The sequence below is a fragment of the Athene noctua genome, chromosome 7 (genome assembly GCF_965140245.1).
Source record: "Athene noctua chromosome 7, bAthNoc1.hap1.1, whole genome shotgun sequence".
NCBI classification, from domain to species: Eukaryota; Metazoa; Chordata; class Aves; order Strigiformes; family Strigidae; genus Athene; species Athene noctua.
In genome coordinates, this window is record NC_134043.1 from 18,756,416 (window position 1) to 18,773,427 (window position 17,012).

At 37.0% G+C, this 17,012-nt stretch overlaps 1 protein-coding gene across 1 annotated transcript in view; it reads right to left on the reverse strand.

The window, feature by feature from the left end:
* Nucleotides 1-2,841: 2,841 nt before the first annotated feature.
* LY75 (lymphocyte antigen 75) overlaps nucleotides 2,842-17,012 on the reverse strand; it is a 46,295-nt gene continuing 32,124 nt past the window's right edge. The window contains exons 25-35 of the mRNA XM_074910930.1: nucleotides 15,913-16,139; nucleotides 13,987-14,155; nucleotides 12,684-12,845; nucleotides 11,624-11,746; nucleotides 11,019-11,213; nucleotides 10,420-10,640; nucleotides 9,113-9,287; nucleotides 8,425-8,592; nucleotides 7,064-7,186; nucleotides 6,457-6,624; nucleotides 2,842-5,689 (exon numbers count right to left, since the gene is read on the reverse strand). Of these exons, the coding sequence (XP_074767031.1) occupies nucleotides 5,505-5,689; nucleotides 6,457-6,624; nucleotides 7,064-7,186; nucleotides 8,425-8,592; nucleotides 9,113-9,287; nucleotides 10,420-10,640; nucleotides 11,019-11,213; nucleotides 11,624-11,746; nucleotides 12,684-12,845; nucleotides 13,987-14,155; nucleotides 15,913-16,139 (1,916 nt within the window). The 3' untranslated portion in view covers nucleotides 2,842-5,504. The remainder of the gene's footprint in view (nucleotides 5,690-6,456; nucleotides 6,625-7,063; nucleotides 7,187-8,424; nucleotides 8,593-9,112; nucleotides 9,288-10,419; nucleotides 10,641-11,018; nucleotides 11,214-11,623; nucleotides 11,747-12,683; nucleotides 12,846-13,986; nucleotides 14,156-15,912; nucleotides 16,140-17,012) is intronic.

Below are 17,012 nucleotides of genomic sequence, written 5' to 3' on the forward strand. Positions count from 1 at the left end.
GCTGTTGCCCACAGCAAACTCCTTGTAGTGCTTCGAGTGCTTGGGCTGGGCTCAAGAGAGCTCCTGGCTGCTGTAGGTTTATTGCAAACAAAGGAGAGGAACAGACTCACCCCTGTCAGGGCTGTGGTGTTCTGGTGTCACAGGATGTTCTGGCTGCCCACTCTGGTGTTCTGGCCCTTTCCCAGCACCCTGTGCCGGTGTCGTGGGGCTGTTGGCAGTGCTCATCTCACGCCTTTCAGGCTTGCGGCTGCACTCAGCTGGCTGCAGCTCTTTGGGAAGAGCTGCTCTCTGGTCTCCTTTCCCAGCCAGCTTGCGCAGGTGTAAGGCTGCCTCGTTGGCTCTGGTGTCTGTGGTAGCACGTTCATCATTTGGTGGCTTAATTGTCAGTGCTGCAAAGATGGTATGAGACCAAACAGGTACAAAGCAGGGGACAACACAAGATGGAAGCTTCAGGAACGCAGCAGCCCTTTTCCTCAAAGCAGCTCACAATCCAAGCCCTGGGTAAATGCACCCTCCTATTATCCACATACATGTATAATTCACACACTCAGCTGACACAAGATGCTCTTTAAATACCCAGATCACGTTTATGAAAATAAAGACATTTCAGTGAACAGAAAGCAGTTTGGTTGCTAATGGGGATGACATTCAATCATGCATATTTGTGAAATCATCTCAACCAACTACTTTGTAAGTTTAATTTGAATATGCATACAAGGCTTGCTCTTTTTTATGAAGTATAAGCACCACACTTATATAATTATCCGTTAAAGGGGAACTATAACACATAATTTGAAAAAATAAGTTTTATAGAAAGTAGTAGTATTCTTTCTATCCATATGAGTGTTCTGAGACACAGCGTGCAAAAAAAGATCTTTGTTCTCATTTATTCTAACAAAAAATGTGCACATAAGGGGCCAGCATAATGAAGAAAGCACATTTTGCAATAAATATTTTGTATCACTGAAAATCCACTTTCTTAAAGCCACCTTGGGGTAAATTATTCTATTTATGCTGAAAAGGAGCAAAGCTAACAATCAACTGTTGTTCTGTTTATAATTATAGTCCCTTCTGCATTAGCAAATAGAAATCCAGAAGGACTTACAGTCTGTGTTGCATTACTGTGTAATCGCAATAAAAACCTCATCTGGTATCCTCCGCTACCCCCTCAAATCTGTTAAAAATCTTAGTTACTGGCAGATATTATGATAGCGTGCACAGAAGTTTTCAGTGTGAAAATACCATAAAGGAATAAAACCAAGATAACAGCATTTTATAATGGCATTTATGCTATGCACCATTTGAAAGTTAATTTGCTATCAACAGAAAATTACCTTTTCTAGTACTTTGTCAATTCTCAACTTAAAACTCTTCAGAACTAAATGGGAAAGGTCCATTAGAGTGCCAATTGAATTTTTCTCTTCAGTAGCTAATCTCCTGTTTTTCCTAAGCTTAGTTCTTTAGTATTGCTCATAGCTCTCGCTTTAAAACTGTGCAAAGTCTGTTGAATTTGGTCAATAAGAACTTTAAGTACTTGTTGACAACAGAATGAATTTGACTAACTTTTATGAACCCGGGTGTTACATATCCCACTGTGCTCCATACACACCCCAGCAGCAGATGCATAAAGGGTCCAAATTGTAATTCTGTTAGCAACAAAAATCGTAATGTTTGGTCTTTGTTTATTTGCAGCCACACCAAAAAATATCACTGACAGGCCATGTGATTTACTTCTTCCTTTCAAAAACGTTTGGATGTACAACATATGTCCAGAGCAATGAGCAGATGGTGCATTTGGTTTAAAGGAAAAAAATTACAAGAAACACAACAAATGCATTGGGCCCAAACAGTGCTCACCACACATAAGCACTTGTGGTTGATTTCTATGTCAGTTAAGTTGTTGATGCAGAAACAGTGTTAAAATAAAAATGCTGACTGGTCTAGTGGCAGATGTGGATTAACCTCTCCATGACTTCAGAGTCTTCAGAGACTGGGCAAAATTCAGGAAGAAGAACCAGAACCCATGCTGCTCCGCTTGCTGTGGGAGGAGCACATTCCCAAAGGGGTGAGCTCCGCCCTAACAAGAGGGAGGCCAGTGAGAGAGTCACCCACCAAAGTTGTAAGCGTGCAAAAACATTTGTACATTTACCTGAAGCTGTAAGTTTTTTGTTTAGAGATATCACAGTCCAGCAGACGGCCTCTGAGTGTCTGAAGTGCAGGAAATTTAGGATGTCTTCCCGACTCTGCTGCTCTGGCATCTGGGAAAAACACTTCATTTCTGTGTTCCTATTTCCCTGCTCAACATCTTCAGTTTTCAGATTAACATTTCTGAAGCATTGACCTTGTTCGTCGTCCTGCACAATAGGATGTTTCTCCCAGCAAGCACACCAGGCCATTACTGTAGCTAGAAATAACACTGCCCTTTGACCAGCAATCACAGATTTTGGAGACCTGGAATTCAGAGTTCAGATGACACTTAAAATTAATACATCTCGTGCTTTAATTGCAAATGTTACACAGTGGAAGTAATTTAACTTTGCCCATATTTTACAAGGAGTTATGTTGGGAGCCCATATAAACTGCTTTGGAATTAATATGGGCCACGAAGTGCTAATGAACTACACCCTGATTTAAAAAAAGGCACCAAGGAACGTTTTCTTTCTTTTTAAACCCAGAAGCAGCTTGATAAAAGCTAAGTATAACCATGTTCCATGATAAAATATGCTTTCAACTGCAAAAAGAAAGTTATTGGCATTCTTTTTATACATCAAAGGTTTTAATTATCTCTAAAGTTTTCTTTGGTAACACTTATCTGCTTTAATTGTGACCACAGCCCCTGTGCTATGTGTTTTTTTATCCAGTGATTAATGAGCTGTACCTTTACTCTGATAACTGCTTCCACAGAAATAAAACCAGTGTAAGCAGTTTAGTGTTTTATTTAACTTTATTCTTTCAATAACAATATTGCTAAATAATCTGTCTGTGTATTTCAAATAAAGTGGGTTATTCACCTGCACTAAGGCAGTTGTGCTTACTCAAAAAACAATTACCAGTGATTAGACAACTTAGCTATGATGAAACAAACAATGGACCTTAAAAAATTATTTACATCATTCATAAGAATAAAATATACAATTTTTTTATAAAAAGTATATATTCATGTGTGTTGGAGAATTAGGATTTTACTAATTTCCATTTTCTATTTCCAATTTCAACCTAAAAATGCTCGAAGTATAAACAGCTATAAAACTAGTAAATGTCACATGACAATTTGTAAGTAGTTTTCCCCAATTACTACTGTTAGCAAAGGACAATAACCAACACCTTTTTTTTTAGTCCATTAAGTTAGAAGTCATTTGACAAAGCACTTAGGCATATAAGCTAAAACAGAAGATGACAGGAACCAGGCTTTGTTACGTCTCAAACACTTCTCATACCAGAGTAAGTATAAGGAGAGGGGTGAGGGTTGTTTTCATTACATAGTAACTAGCATCATAACTACTTTTTTCTACAAGGTTACCTCAAGAAAGAAAATGTCCACAATTGTGCCCAAAGTACCAAATAAACAACGAAAGTGCTTACTTCTTTGATCAGCAAACTAACACAATGGTTCCTTTACCGTGCCCCTTCAGGCTGCTGTTCTAACAGGCTACAAGAAATTCTCTATTTCTCAGTACAAATGATAAAACACTTGCTTATCAAAATAGTGCAAACAGGAACAAAGAAAAGTGCTGTCAATGTAAGTAAACTGCAGGGGGGGAAAAAGGCAGTTGAACATCATGACCTTGCACTGTTGCTTCAGAGAAATCAGTAGTACTTTTCTCAGCACATCAGACCAAATGGTGTTTCTATTTACCATATCATACCACTGTTACATGGGGAATGGATCTTGTCTGTTACATATTCTCCTTCATAAAATGCACCTGTTCTTCATATTATGCATTAAAAAAAACTCTAAAGACTTTTTCAATCATTAATTGATCAAATCATTAGAGTAATTAACATACACAATTCTGTCTTCCCTTTTTCCCTTTATAGCTTTCTTTGGAGTGCATAGAAAAGGCCACAGTGACACATCACATACAAAAATCAAGTTTATGTTTTATGTAAAATACTCAAGTATTTTTAGCATTTATGTACACAAGTTTATCTACCAAACATTCTTTCTCACTCTTCCCTTAGCTATATCTTCATCTTGTTTCTTGGACAGATGACATATTTCACCTATAAAGTTGGGCATTTAATCTTAGTACTAGGGGAAGTAAATGCCAGGAGGATCCCGTTATGGAAGAAGGAACACTGTCGCTGCAACACTCCTGTCCTTGGGTGTCACACTGCAACACATCATAAAATGGAGCATGTTTTTTCTGTGTTTTGGTCTACAAGAGAATCACTGAAGTGTAATTTCAGAGCAGTAAGATAGATGTGGTATGTTTTTATCTAAATACTACTCCAAGTGCAGATTTTTTACTCTTATTCAATTAATGCTTTAGCTCCAGATACTGATTTTCACTGTAAACATTCCTGCTATTTCTGCTTTCAAAACTTTGTGAAAAGAAACTGAACATTTACTTAAAAAGCAGTTATGTCACAGGATAAAACATAATATTCATGCCTTTGCTTTTAAAGGGCTAAGGCTTTTACTGTATCTTGAGTTCTGCTTGTGTTTGCAGTTAGCCCTTCATGAGTATTTTTCTTAGCCCCACTACCACCTTCAGCGAGTAAGAACAGTGATCTGCTGGCTGCCACAGTCTCAGGCTTCAAATATTCTATGTTTATTTAATTTACTCCAAGACGGCATGGCTTTAGCGCAAGGTATTCCCTATAACTCTTTATTCAAAATGTATATTCTGCATTCTAAGGAAGATTCTTTTCTCATCACTATAACATACTTTATTTTGTGTGTCTTTCTGGGGAAAAAAAAAGTCATAATGCGATCTTTCTCCACTGTAACAAGAAAATTTAAATTCTAGTTGGATGGAAATGAGTATTTAGTTGTTTGGTAACTCTCTTCTACCTCGCTGTATCAAAATCTATAACTGCTTATTACAAAAGTTGCTTCTACATGGTAACCCAACGCTAGCAGCAAAACCCTTATAGCATATCAAAATGGTACATCATTTGGCATGAAGTTATCGATGGATAATTGTACAAAGTTACAGAATTCATGTAGCAATTTTAAGTGCATTCATTAAAGTGATGTTGTATAAAGTACTGTTGGCATTAAGTATTCCATTAAAAATTCTTTCCAGTAAAGAGAAAAAATACTGTAAATTTAAAAATATCACAGAACTCTAGAAACCTTGCACCTTAAATGGCTGAGGCCAAATGTAAATAATTACCATTGACTTGAATAAAAATTGCACTTGTATAAAAGAATAAAATTTAGCTCCCATTAATAACCTTATTACTTTTCCAAAAAGAAGTAATAAACCATCAATAGTTCATTCCTTATGGCTTCACACGGTGAAGTTCATGCTAAATTGCCCAGAAGGAACAGCTTCTCAATAGCTGTCTTTTGTGAACACATCCTCAGTTTCATCATCATTCATCCCTCTTTGATAGCGTACTGAAGAGAAGGCACTCCAGTGAAGACGCTTCTTTTTATAGAGATACCATACTAATCCGACAATGAAGACTAAGATAATTAGCAGGGCAAATGCTACAGCCACCCCAGTATGATTAGAACCTGTAACAGAACAAAACAGGAATAGTCATTCTTTAAGAGTTTTGGTAAGAATATCTGGTCATGGGCTTGATGCTTAGGTACCTAAACTAATAGTGCATGCATTTAGTTGAAGTTAAGGCAAGCTGCTTCATCACAGTAATAGTCTTCCCTTCATCACATGAGCAGTTAGGTTCCCGTATGAACCAGCATCTTACTTTCGATGATTCTGTTGTTAATTTCCTAATCATATTCAGGTCAGAAGGGACCTCTGAAGGTCAAAAAAACCCTATTAGTATATGCTGTATTTATCTCAAGGTTTGTATAGTTCAGAAATCTAATGAGACCTTGGACTCTCTTGGAGTGGAAGGGAATTATGCTTCCCTTGGACTGGAAAGATCTTGTTGAGGACAAATCTCCAGTGCCCCATCATCTCTTACAAGCAGAAGCCTTTCTGTTCCCACCTACACAGACTCACTCATGAGATACCCTATGGTAAGAAGCGATAGCAACTACTTCATGCTCACTTTTAAGTGGAAATTTCAGTTCTCTCCCTTATCCTCTAAGTGGATAGTGAGAGCCAGAAGTAAATTCCTAGAGAATTTGTTCCTGAATGAAGTTCTGTGGCAAAACAGCAACAGATGGCTCTTGCTTAGGGCAGAGGTACTTCACAGGTTCTTTTGTGAATTGCACTTTCATTATTCCAACACAGACTTTCCTCACCAAAAAAAGAAAATCCTGAATATAGTCACTACAAAATTAAGTTTCTGACAAAATCAATGCTTCCGTACCTAAAGGAGCCTTACAAACCACTCTGCTTTGACTACGGCTGCAGTCAACTTTGGACCATGTGCCAGTTGTGGACAGGATAACACTGCATTTTTCATTGACTTCTGCAGTTTTATTTTCCCAGTTGACATAATTAACTGATGAGCCGTCAAGCCAGTTCATGGACTGATCTGTTGGAAAAAAAATTTGCTTACTTTAGATCACCAAAACATGCTATAATGGTACACAGTGTCACTCACAACCTATTGATTTCTTTCCGTTGCTAAAGGAAACAGGGCTGATTATCCTGTATATTAAAAGTAATAAATACGAACACATCAGTTTTAGCCACACCTCTTCTCCAGACCTTTATAATTTGAGGCATCTGCAGCTGAACCATTAGGCAACAATGACAATATCAGGGAAAATTAATTTCAGTGACTCCTGATTATCTTAAGTGTGCAACAGGAAGAGACTTAAGCTCCAATGAAGTCCAAAGGGCTTTCTAATGCTATATAAGGGATTCCAACCTCAGTCAGAAGTTACTGTAGGCTATCAACACTACAAAACTGTATTCTTATTTGAGGATTTACGTATTTTTATTTACCACGATACATGATTGCTACTTACCCTTAGAGATCTGAGTTAGGCCAAGCCATACGTTCTTGGTGATGAGATCATTTTCCTTTATGTGTGTGCTCACAAATGCATTTTCCTCTGCATCCACTATAGTCAGAAGGGTTGCTGAAGGATCTAATGGGAAGAGGAAATTTTAGAGATTTTTCATGGTGCTTGTACAGTGAGTTTTCTGTGGGAACAATTACTATAGGAAAAGATTTGCTGATCTGGGCTTGTTAAATTAGTTTGAAGTAACCTGCAGAATAAAGACATAATCTCGCATTCCCTAAAATACAGCATGTTACACAAGGCAGCTTCAGATGACTGGTTATTCAAGCAGGTCATACAGAATACACTGGGAGTAAACTTACTGCAGCTGTGGACTACATACATGGAAGATACCAAAAGATATACCACATTCAGAATTACTACTTGTCCAAGTAATAAGCCCTTTTAAAAAATATAGTTGAACAAAAGCTCAGCATTTTGCTAAGTTAATTTCTAAATCGATCCCTTATTGTGCCTCAGTTTTTTATATACAGTGTTACAGCAGTTAAAAAGGGAGGAAAGGGTATACCAGAGACAGGCTCAGAGTGTACCCATTCTTTCTATATGCAAATATAAGCCAGAAGCTTAATTTAGAGAAAGATCACTCTCTCTTTCAACTACCAGGTCAGGTAGGACTCAATAGAAAACTTCATCCAGGACTGGGAGTACTTACCCTTTTCATCCCACATAGTGAGTTCAACTTCACATCATAATTCAATAAAAGAAAGTTATGACAGTCACTAGCTTCTAAGCTAAGAAGGTGATTAAAAATTCCGCACACAAGACTGCTTATTATCATCTTCCACAATACAATTCCCCACATAGCTTATCAGAGAAGAATATCCTTTAATTTGGTGTAAAATTAAGGTGGTTTTAGTGATATTATGTGCCTTTATAATATTTATAACATGCTTTGAACCATTTGATAGGTTAGCAAGCTTCCTACTAGCAAACAGCTAAAGCAAGGATATAATAAGAAAACACTGCTAACAGCGCTAACTTTATTTATAATAAAGTTAATTGTATGCAAATAAAATTGTTTCCTCCAAACCATAATAAGCCTTAAATTTCTGAATCCTCTATCAATGGCTACTGGCACTTTACTTGCTGATATCTGTGCGCCAAACAATCTGTCAGCACACTGCAGTGTTTTATCAAGAACCTTTATCAGATGTTCAAAGATAAAGATTGCTATTACTTTTCCTAAACTAAAGCATCATAAAAGTTGAAGTATAACCAGTGCAGGTTTTTGGTTGTTGGGTTTTATTTCTTTTTGAATAGTGGACTAATTACAAGTTGTAATGTGATAAAGAATCTACACATACTCAGTTTCTGGCAGACTTTCTTAGCATCTTCCACATTATATACTGAAAAATTGTAGAACGCCATGTCAAATGCGTAACAATGATCCTTATACTGTATCCATTGTAGAGTACCACTGATCTGCGGGCATCCTGAGCCTCTGCTCACTTGCTTTGGCTGTAACTGTCTCTCTGCAAAGACAAAGAAATTGACGTTATTTTTGCTGCAGGAGTTTGTTCACAGTCTCTCTCTGAAGTAACAGGACAGTCAGTATTAAGGAGGACTACTACTCCTACCAACAACCACGATTCAATTAGCTTAGATTCCTTCTTTGTGTGTCATAGATGAATTTATTTGAAAACAAGCATAAGACAAGTCCCAAAGGCCTGGGAGCCATCTTTTTCTTGCCTTTTAGGGGGTTTTGAAGCTTGTTGTATGTATTCGATAAAGATTTTAATTCAGAAAAGATATATACAGTTTGATATTCATATCACAGGTGATCAAAAAAGTGAGCAGGATTGTTTTAGATTTTCACCACTGGAATGAACTAATCTTCCTTAAGTACTAAAAAGGGTTTTATTGTTCCTGATAGACAACTCTTCTTAAAGAGGGAATCGTGTGGTATTTCAGCCTTCATTTCTAGTTCTAAATACAACATGTAAAGATAGAATACGTAAGACAACTACACAAAACATTAAAAGTAACACTTACTGTTTGGAGGGCTATAGCAAACGGCACCTTCAGCAACGTTTGTACATTTCGTACGGTTCCAAGATCCTTTAGTATCCAACAGAACACAGTTCTCAGTAGTATTTGAGTTTTCTAATTCCCAAGGATAGTAGTCAAAGTCACTTCCATCGGACCATTCAAAATTAGCTTTACTTCCCTAAATAAAGAAAATACACACAAATTTACACCACAGCATACAGTTGTGGTTTAAATCTTGTCAGTCATTAGTAAGTCATGTAGCAATATTTATCCCTTGTAGAGTGATAAATTACAGTGCAGGTGGCCTCATTTTCTAAATCCATACTAAATAAACGTGCAACATAATTTGCATTTTTCAAATCAATTCTTAACATAGAAATCCTGATTATTTGTGGGAACTGAGAAAGTGCAGCATGTTTGTAAGTTTAAGCCTGCAGTGTGCCTTGTTTTATTCTATGGGGAACATTTATCTTAATTTCATCCTGCTGTTTGTTTTCAGTCTGCCTTCCTTGCTATGAACATTATTAGTTATGCTGCAAACTGCTAAACTGTTGAGATGGTCTCAGTGAGTAAAGCTGGGCATCTCAGGAATGGTTTCAGTGCTAGCTCCTAGTTCAGCTACACCGCTGAAAACCCATGGCAATGAAGTCAGTTGTGAGAAGTGGAGGGACCCATTCAAACCAAAGGGCAGGCAGAGGTAGCAAAGGTATGCACAGAAATCACAGACCTCTGCAGAGGGGTATTCCTGCTGATTAAATACTCTGACCAGGTCTGGCAATTACTGTGGGGAGCAAGATCAGGGCCACAGGCTTTCAGCTCCCAGGTTAAGCAGGCAGAGGAGGAGGAAGACCTGCAGCTGCCTCTTGCTGTGCCTCCTGGGAGAAGGGACACATAACGTGCTGGAGAGCCAGTTCCTGAACTGCCTCGGAGAGACTGTCCTGACCTGGACTAAGCAGGCTCCATACAGCCTTGTCTGATTGCATTTGGTAATGGAATTTGATTCTGTAATAAAATCTGGAGCCTCTGAAGGTAGCTTTGCAAGCCACATTTCCTTGTGCTGCAAGGAATGATGTGGAACCATTTTATTATTTTAAAATGTCAAGGATTTAGAAAAATATCTTAGTGTGGCTACATATACTAAAATTTAATATACTTTAACATATGTTCCACAGAGCTGAAAAAGCAGGTAATTTACTACATAGAATAGAGATTTCAAGAAACTGGAAAAAAGCATCAGAATATATTTCATATCCCGTGCAGAAAATTATTTACAAGCTCTGTTACTGACATCACCAATGAGATATACTTACATCATGGATTGACAACCCAAGCCACAGAGGATAGCCATCTCGCTTGACAATATCTTCTAGGAATAACTGTTGTGATTCACTGTGTACGCTTGCTAAATCACTCCTATTTTGTTTGCATTCCCTCAATGCCTCATACCACGTTAACTTTTTCTGAAGGATCCTGTATGTTCTGTTTCCATGTGGAATAGATTGAGGCAATGGAGGCTTGTGCTGTTGGGGTCCTATTTCAAAGAATAAGACAGTAAGTTCTGTGCACTTCATTCATGTTACTAGGAACATATAGAAAGCATTAAAATCCATCTTTATCCATGTAACTCAAGCATTAGTACAAGTTACAGCAAGAAAGTTATCTTTTGCTACTTTGAGCACTGTGAGCAGTTGATGGAGGAGTACAGTAAACACATTCCTTCTGATCAGGATTATTACAGCAGTGATGCACAGACTGACCATATAACCCCGCAATCCCACAACAGCTGTGCCACACATTTCACTGGGAGCAAAACCAAAGCCTTATACAGCAAGGATTGCAGAGCAAGGACTTAAAATTATGACCTCATCTGACACTGCAATGCTACACATAAATATTCTCTACTACTTACCCCTTTCGATTTTACAGGCGAGAATACTGTACACATTATAGTGATGAACATGCCAACTTTGAGAATAATTATAAATATCCCAAAACCCATCAAGATTTACACCAGCAAAAAAACTGTTCTTCTTTATGTTAGGTCTTCCCAGCCTCCAGTTATTGTAAGTCAGATGAGTTTCATCATACCACTTGAGAACTTTATCTGTGGAAAACATTGCGTATTTATTAAGACGTTGGTATAATGTGTACAAATGCCATTCGAGTTTGAATATATTAATGACATCAACAGATATTCACTTTGGAAAAAATGCAGTGATACTCCAAGTTACTGTAAATGCTAAATATATTAGCATTACTCATCCAGGCCCTTTTAAATCCTGCTTTCCAGGGAAATCAAATCTAGACTAAACAGAACATACTGGATCCAATTATCCCTCAAACAGAAAGCAAGTTCTGTTATTTTATTCTAGAAGCAGAAATATCAAGCATTATTATAGATTTGCATTCAGTTTTACTTTAGTTGTATATTGAAACATGCAAGAAATATGCTATAAATGCTGCAAACTTTGTCTCCAATCCAGTTACTAAGAAAAAAAAAACTTTAAATCTTACCACCGTCATCATAAATCACACCCAGCCAGACCCACACAGCCAGACCACTGAATGAATGAAGCTGCTCAGTAACAAAGTTATTCTCTTCTTCATCTCGAACACTCAGAACAAATGCTTCTGGGTCTGTTGAAAATTTTTTTAAAAATTATTTTCTTACAAAGTCACCTCTCAATCACAAAATTAATTTTTTTGTTATTGTTAATAATTACTACAGATAGATCAAGAATATGTAAAGCCTAGACCTTTGTAACACAATAACTAAATGAACAATGTGAAAACAATTTTCAAAGGTATTATCAACAGTGCTTTTCCTGGTTTTGTGTATAAGTGAAAGACATCAGCTCCAGAGATTTTTGTGGGTCCTACTGTCACTTCAAGTTCTATGTAGTAAAAATACTCTGCATAGAGCATAAAAATACCAGCAATCTTTCATAATTTTCTGGAACTGTTTAGTGGAGAGACAGTATTAGGAAAAAGACTGAACTGAAATCAATTCATGAAAAATTAAATAGTTTCTGGAAAACTGCAGGTCTGAAGCGCCATGAACAATGGTTTAATATAAGAGGGAAGCTGTTCCTAAGCTTACACTTTGTTTAGGATGGACAGGAAAAGCCCACATGCTTTTCTAAATTGGACTAGTTTCAGTCTGTTTACCTAAGTGTTCAACACAGCAACGAGGGGGAAAAAAACCCATGAAGTGAATGTGACTGTAAAGCCAGAATGTTGCCAAGGGGATAACAATTACCCAACCTGTTTAAAATTTGCATATTATAAAGAGAAAAAACACCCAACTAAAACCTTCCAATTTTTTCAGAGATCTCAGAATTTAACAGTTCCTAGTCATCTCTCTCTCTCCAATAATCCTACCCATGCTCTAGTACTTTTTATCAGTGGTGCAAGGGCAAACAGCACTAGGCAGTGCAATGCTAATGCACATTTCCAAATGCTACAACCTTTCTCAGTGCTGCTGTCACTGTTAAAACAATGACTCAGACCTAAAACTCATCTCCCTCAAGCTGATATAAATCCATAAATACCTGTAATATGACAAAGTACTTACTCATTTTCTTGCATAAATGATGAGCTTCTTGAGACTTCAGTTCTCTCCATCTATTTTTTGTTATCATAAAAGTGTAACAATTGTTTCTAAATGATATCCATGGTGTATTTTTAATCTTATGTGGGCACTTAACTTGTGTAACTTGTTCTTTTTCAATCTTCTCTAAGGAAAGAAAAGATGACATTCAGGACGTGATTTATTAATAACAATACTTAACCTGACACACCACAAACCGCTTTCAGGTACCATTTAAAAACATTCAAGACAAATTTAAGTGCCATCAGTGCTTTTAGTTTCCTCTTAGTGGTGACTTTTTTAGAGTAACAAAACCAGCAGTAAGCATTATCAAAGAATATAGATGCTTACAACTTTTCACAATTGTGGTGTTATGTAGGCTTAAGAATAAAATTCCTACATAAAAGTGCTAAAGTGTGGGCCAATAACTAAAAGCTCTTACTGCTTCTTGTATGAAGGCAGATGACCATAACAATTAAGCTACTTCTTACCTGGCAACACATGTTAGTTCTGTGGTTTTATCTAATACTCAAGGAGAGTACTCTTCCTCCAGTTGCTTGGATTGCAAGCTCAAAATAGTTAAGGATGTCATAATGCCAAGTACACACTTTACTGTGACTCAGTATGTACAACAATGGCTTATCTGTGTCCCCTCACAGAAAAAAAACCAAAACAAATTATAATGGTCGCACAGGGAAAAAATCTGTGATGATCTCTCAGACAGATCTTCTTCATTCTTCAGAAAAGGGCTGTGATACATATGTATCCCCCCTGAAAGAATCTTTACCTGTCTTGTTCCAATGGGTATATATTTAGAGGGGGTTTGTGAACTGCAGATTACTTTAATTTACTCCTTTCAATTCAGTGTCTATCTGCTATCTTCCTTCTCCATGTAGTCATGTACCCCCTTCCCTGTTTAAGCTTCCATGTCTGAAGGGATTTCAGGAGGTTCAATATTAAGAGGTAAATAGCACAGAAGTAATGAATCTTCTTCCACATGCAAGTGAGAGAGATTAATATGCAACAATCTCACAGAAGCAGTGCAAAGGCAGAATCAGTTGGCAATATGAAGGGTACAGTCTAGCTCAATGCACCCATGCCAAATTCATTTCATAGGTGCATGCCCCCATATTTGAAGTGTGTTTCTTTTTTTCCTGGCATGCAAATTAGCCTGAGGAAATGTAAATTTTAAAAAGTTGTAATTTTGAAGTTATAATCTGGAATTATTAAATATGCTTCATAATGAAACAAAATCTATCTTTTATAATTATTATGCTAGGATACATACTTTCTGATGCATAGCAAATAGCACCTCGATTTTCAGAGGAGCAGTCAGAAGTTTTCCAGAAGCCATCAGTATCCAAAAACACACATTCTTCGTTTGTTTCTTCATCGTCTTCAGACCAGCGACTAAAACTAACATGTTTCCCATCCAGCCAGCCATAATGTTTTCCACCCTAGAATTGCATAAGTAAAAGGGATGAGCTACATAGTAAAAAATATCAGGTACAGAAAATGATACGATAATATATTTACATTGGCGAGACATTTACAGTGTCTCTGGTGAGAACTAAGTGTTCCACTGCCCTCGCAATCTGATCTGCTGTTCACAATATAACAAGCTCTGTTATTTTAAGTTTTGCAGTTGCAAAAATATGAATTAGCTGAAGTGAATGGCAAATTACCAAATGGTGATGTTTAACTACTATGCTTACGGAGGAAGGCCTGGCAATGAGATGTCCAAATTGCATCATTTGCACCTGCAAATGAGTGGTGGATATAATTATCTGGACTTGGAAAACTGGTAATATCTGAGAATAAGACCCAGTCTCAGTTACTGCACACTGAGTTGAAGGTAATCTATTAAATACTTAACTGATTTAATAAATCAGATGTGTTCTTGCCCTGAAGAATGCAGGAGCGGTAAGAAAAAAACCCCCACACAACAAGCTCATCATCCTTTAAGAATCTTACATTTAAAGGTTTTCTTCAGGAAATCCCCCTGCTGCTTTGTAATTTAATTTATCTTGTATCTTTCTCTTGTGCCTACGATTCCAGCACTGGAGTAACAAGTTCTATTGACCAGTTTCATTATAATTTCCTTTTATGTGACTTTTTAATTGTGCCCAGATAACAAAGTGTTGCAACAGTGAAAAGCCAGTGCATGCCTGAGTTGTATGCAGCAAAATGAATCAGTCGATCTTCACTTACAGATAAAAATTCAAAAGAGGAGGGAAAATAGCTTGTTCTGGATTCCCCATCTTCATTAAGATTAAATGCCTGTTTCCTTTTAAAAATATTCTCCATAAAGCATATACTCAAATTTCTATTTTTGCTCCCCCTTACGTTGCCTAGAATACTCAGTAGCCCATTACTGACGTAGGAAGATCGTAACACCACAGATGCTGAGTTAGCACCATTAACCTTTGTAGGTAAGGCACTTCTCAAATTTTAACTTTTTTCTTGCAATAATCTCAAGACTCATGTGCTTGACAAAAAAGTTAAACCCTGCAATCAAGTCCAAGGCATTTCATTAACAGCTGAAAAAGCTCTCAACCCACAATGAGTATCTTCAAGAGGTCCTCTGGCTAATAAAGGCAAATCAGTACCTCCTGCATTGACTTTTTCAAAGACAAAAACATCTAGAAGGAAAAAGGAAAACCCACTAACCTGTCTCAGGCATGTCGCCCTCTAACTCAAAAGACAGGCACAAATAATATAAAGTAACAACAGAGTCTAAGTTAAGCTTTAGAAATTTATCTCCAGAAGCATTCAATGAAACATTTTGGATTTTATTTGCCACTTCTAGTTTCTCCCTTTTAAACTAGATTTTGGGTTGTCTTTCTAGAGTGGTACTGTAAACAGTGGCAATGATAATAAATGGAAACACTAATTACCCACTCATTAACAAAAGAGACAAAGATGATTCAGCTATCTATGTAGCTGCCACCCTACAATATATCCTTTTGTCCTATAATCTTTTAAAAGAATTGTCTCCTCATCATCAACCCATCCAGTGGAGTTCAACATCTGTGTAACTTTGAGAACTGAAGATTTAGAACATTAATCTTGAGACCCTCTGGGTGGTTATCCCCAAATGAAAACAGTTACCCCAGAAATTAAATTTGTCATTGTATTCCTTTATTCCAGTTTCTATTTCACAGAACTCTAAAAATTACCTTAAGCCACAGTCTGAGGGGAAAACAAAACTTACATCTCTGCTGAAGAGTCCAATCCACAGCGGGTAATTATGAAGGGCAGCTTGAACAGCAAGAAAAGCCTGCTGGAACTGATCTGTGATGCTAACCAGCTGCATCTTGTTATTTATGCATGCAGCCATTGCATCATTCCAGGACAAATTTTTTGGAATTACCATGTATTCAACATTTCGATAGCTCAATGTTTCATTAAGGACTTGCTCTGTCTGGTTATCAGCAGCTCCTATACGTAAGAAATAAATTCAGTTATTAGATGGCTAAACACTGGAATGCATTTTAAACTCACCATTTCTCTGTAACAAACAGAAAAATCTGTTTGAAATCCCCTAGGAAAAAAAAATTCTTCAACAGTAGATTAGGCTAATAATTACAGTTAGAAGCAAATATCTTTGACACTTTAGATAGAAAATAGATATATATATTTTCTAAAGAAACACAGATTATTTTCAGCCAGTCTATTTTTATATATCTTTCTCTCAACTTAGGTTCACATCTTATTATATTTGCTATTTTTAGCTAACTACTTAATAATTTTAACTCAATAAATAGAATTCTAAAGTTATATTCTATAACTTTAATTAAATACATGAATGGGAGAGAGCAACTGCTCTCTGCTGCAGTATAGCAACAGCTAAACTTGATTTATTTATCTCTGTGGAGCCGGTGGATTTATATTTATGCAAATCTAATGGGCCATGAAACTTGTCTATGCAGATCTTAGTACAGCACAGTCCTAGAATTCCTTACTGTCATCCATAGGTGTAGCGTAAATTGATTTTGCCTCCACTAATTGCAGAAAATCCACCTTGCATAGGGAGGGGTATAATTCAGCATTCAGTGCTTAGAGCACAAATAGTATCAGTTATCAGCATCATACTTGAAGGCATACAGCTCAGCAATGCATAGCAACTACAGTTAATAAAAGATGCAAACATTCCCATGGATGGTAAGTTAAAGCATGCAAACCTGGTAACTCCAAAAATTTTATGCACAACCAAAAATAAGCTTAGTTCTCCAAAAGGGAGAAAACCCCTGCCATTTAAAATATCTCAAGCAGAAAAAGGCTCACAGGGTGGGGGGGAAATCATTATCAACA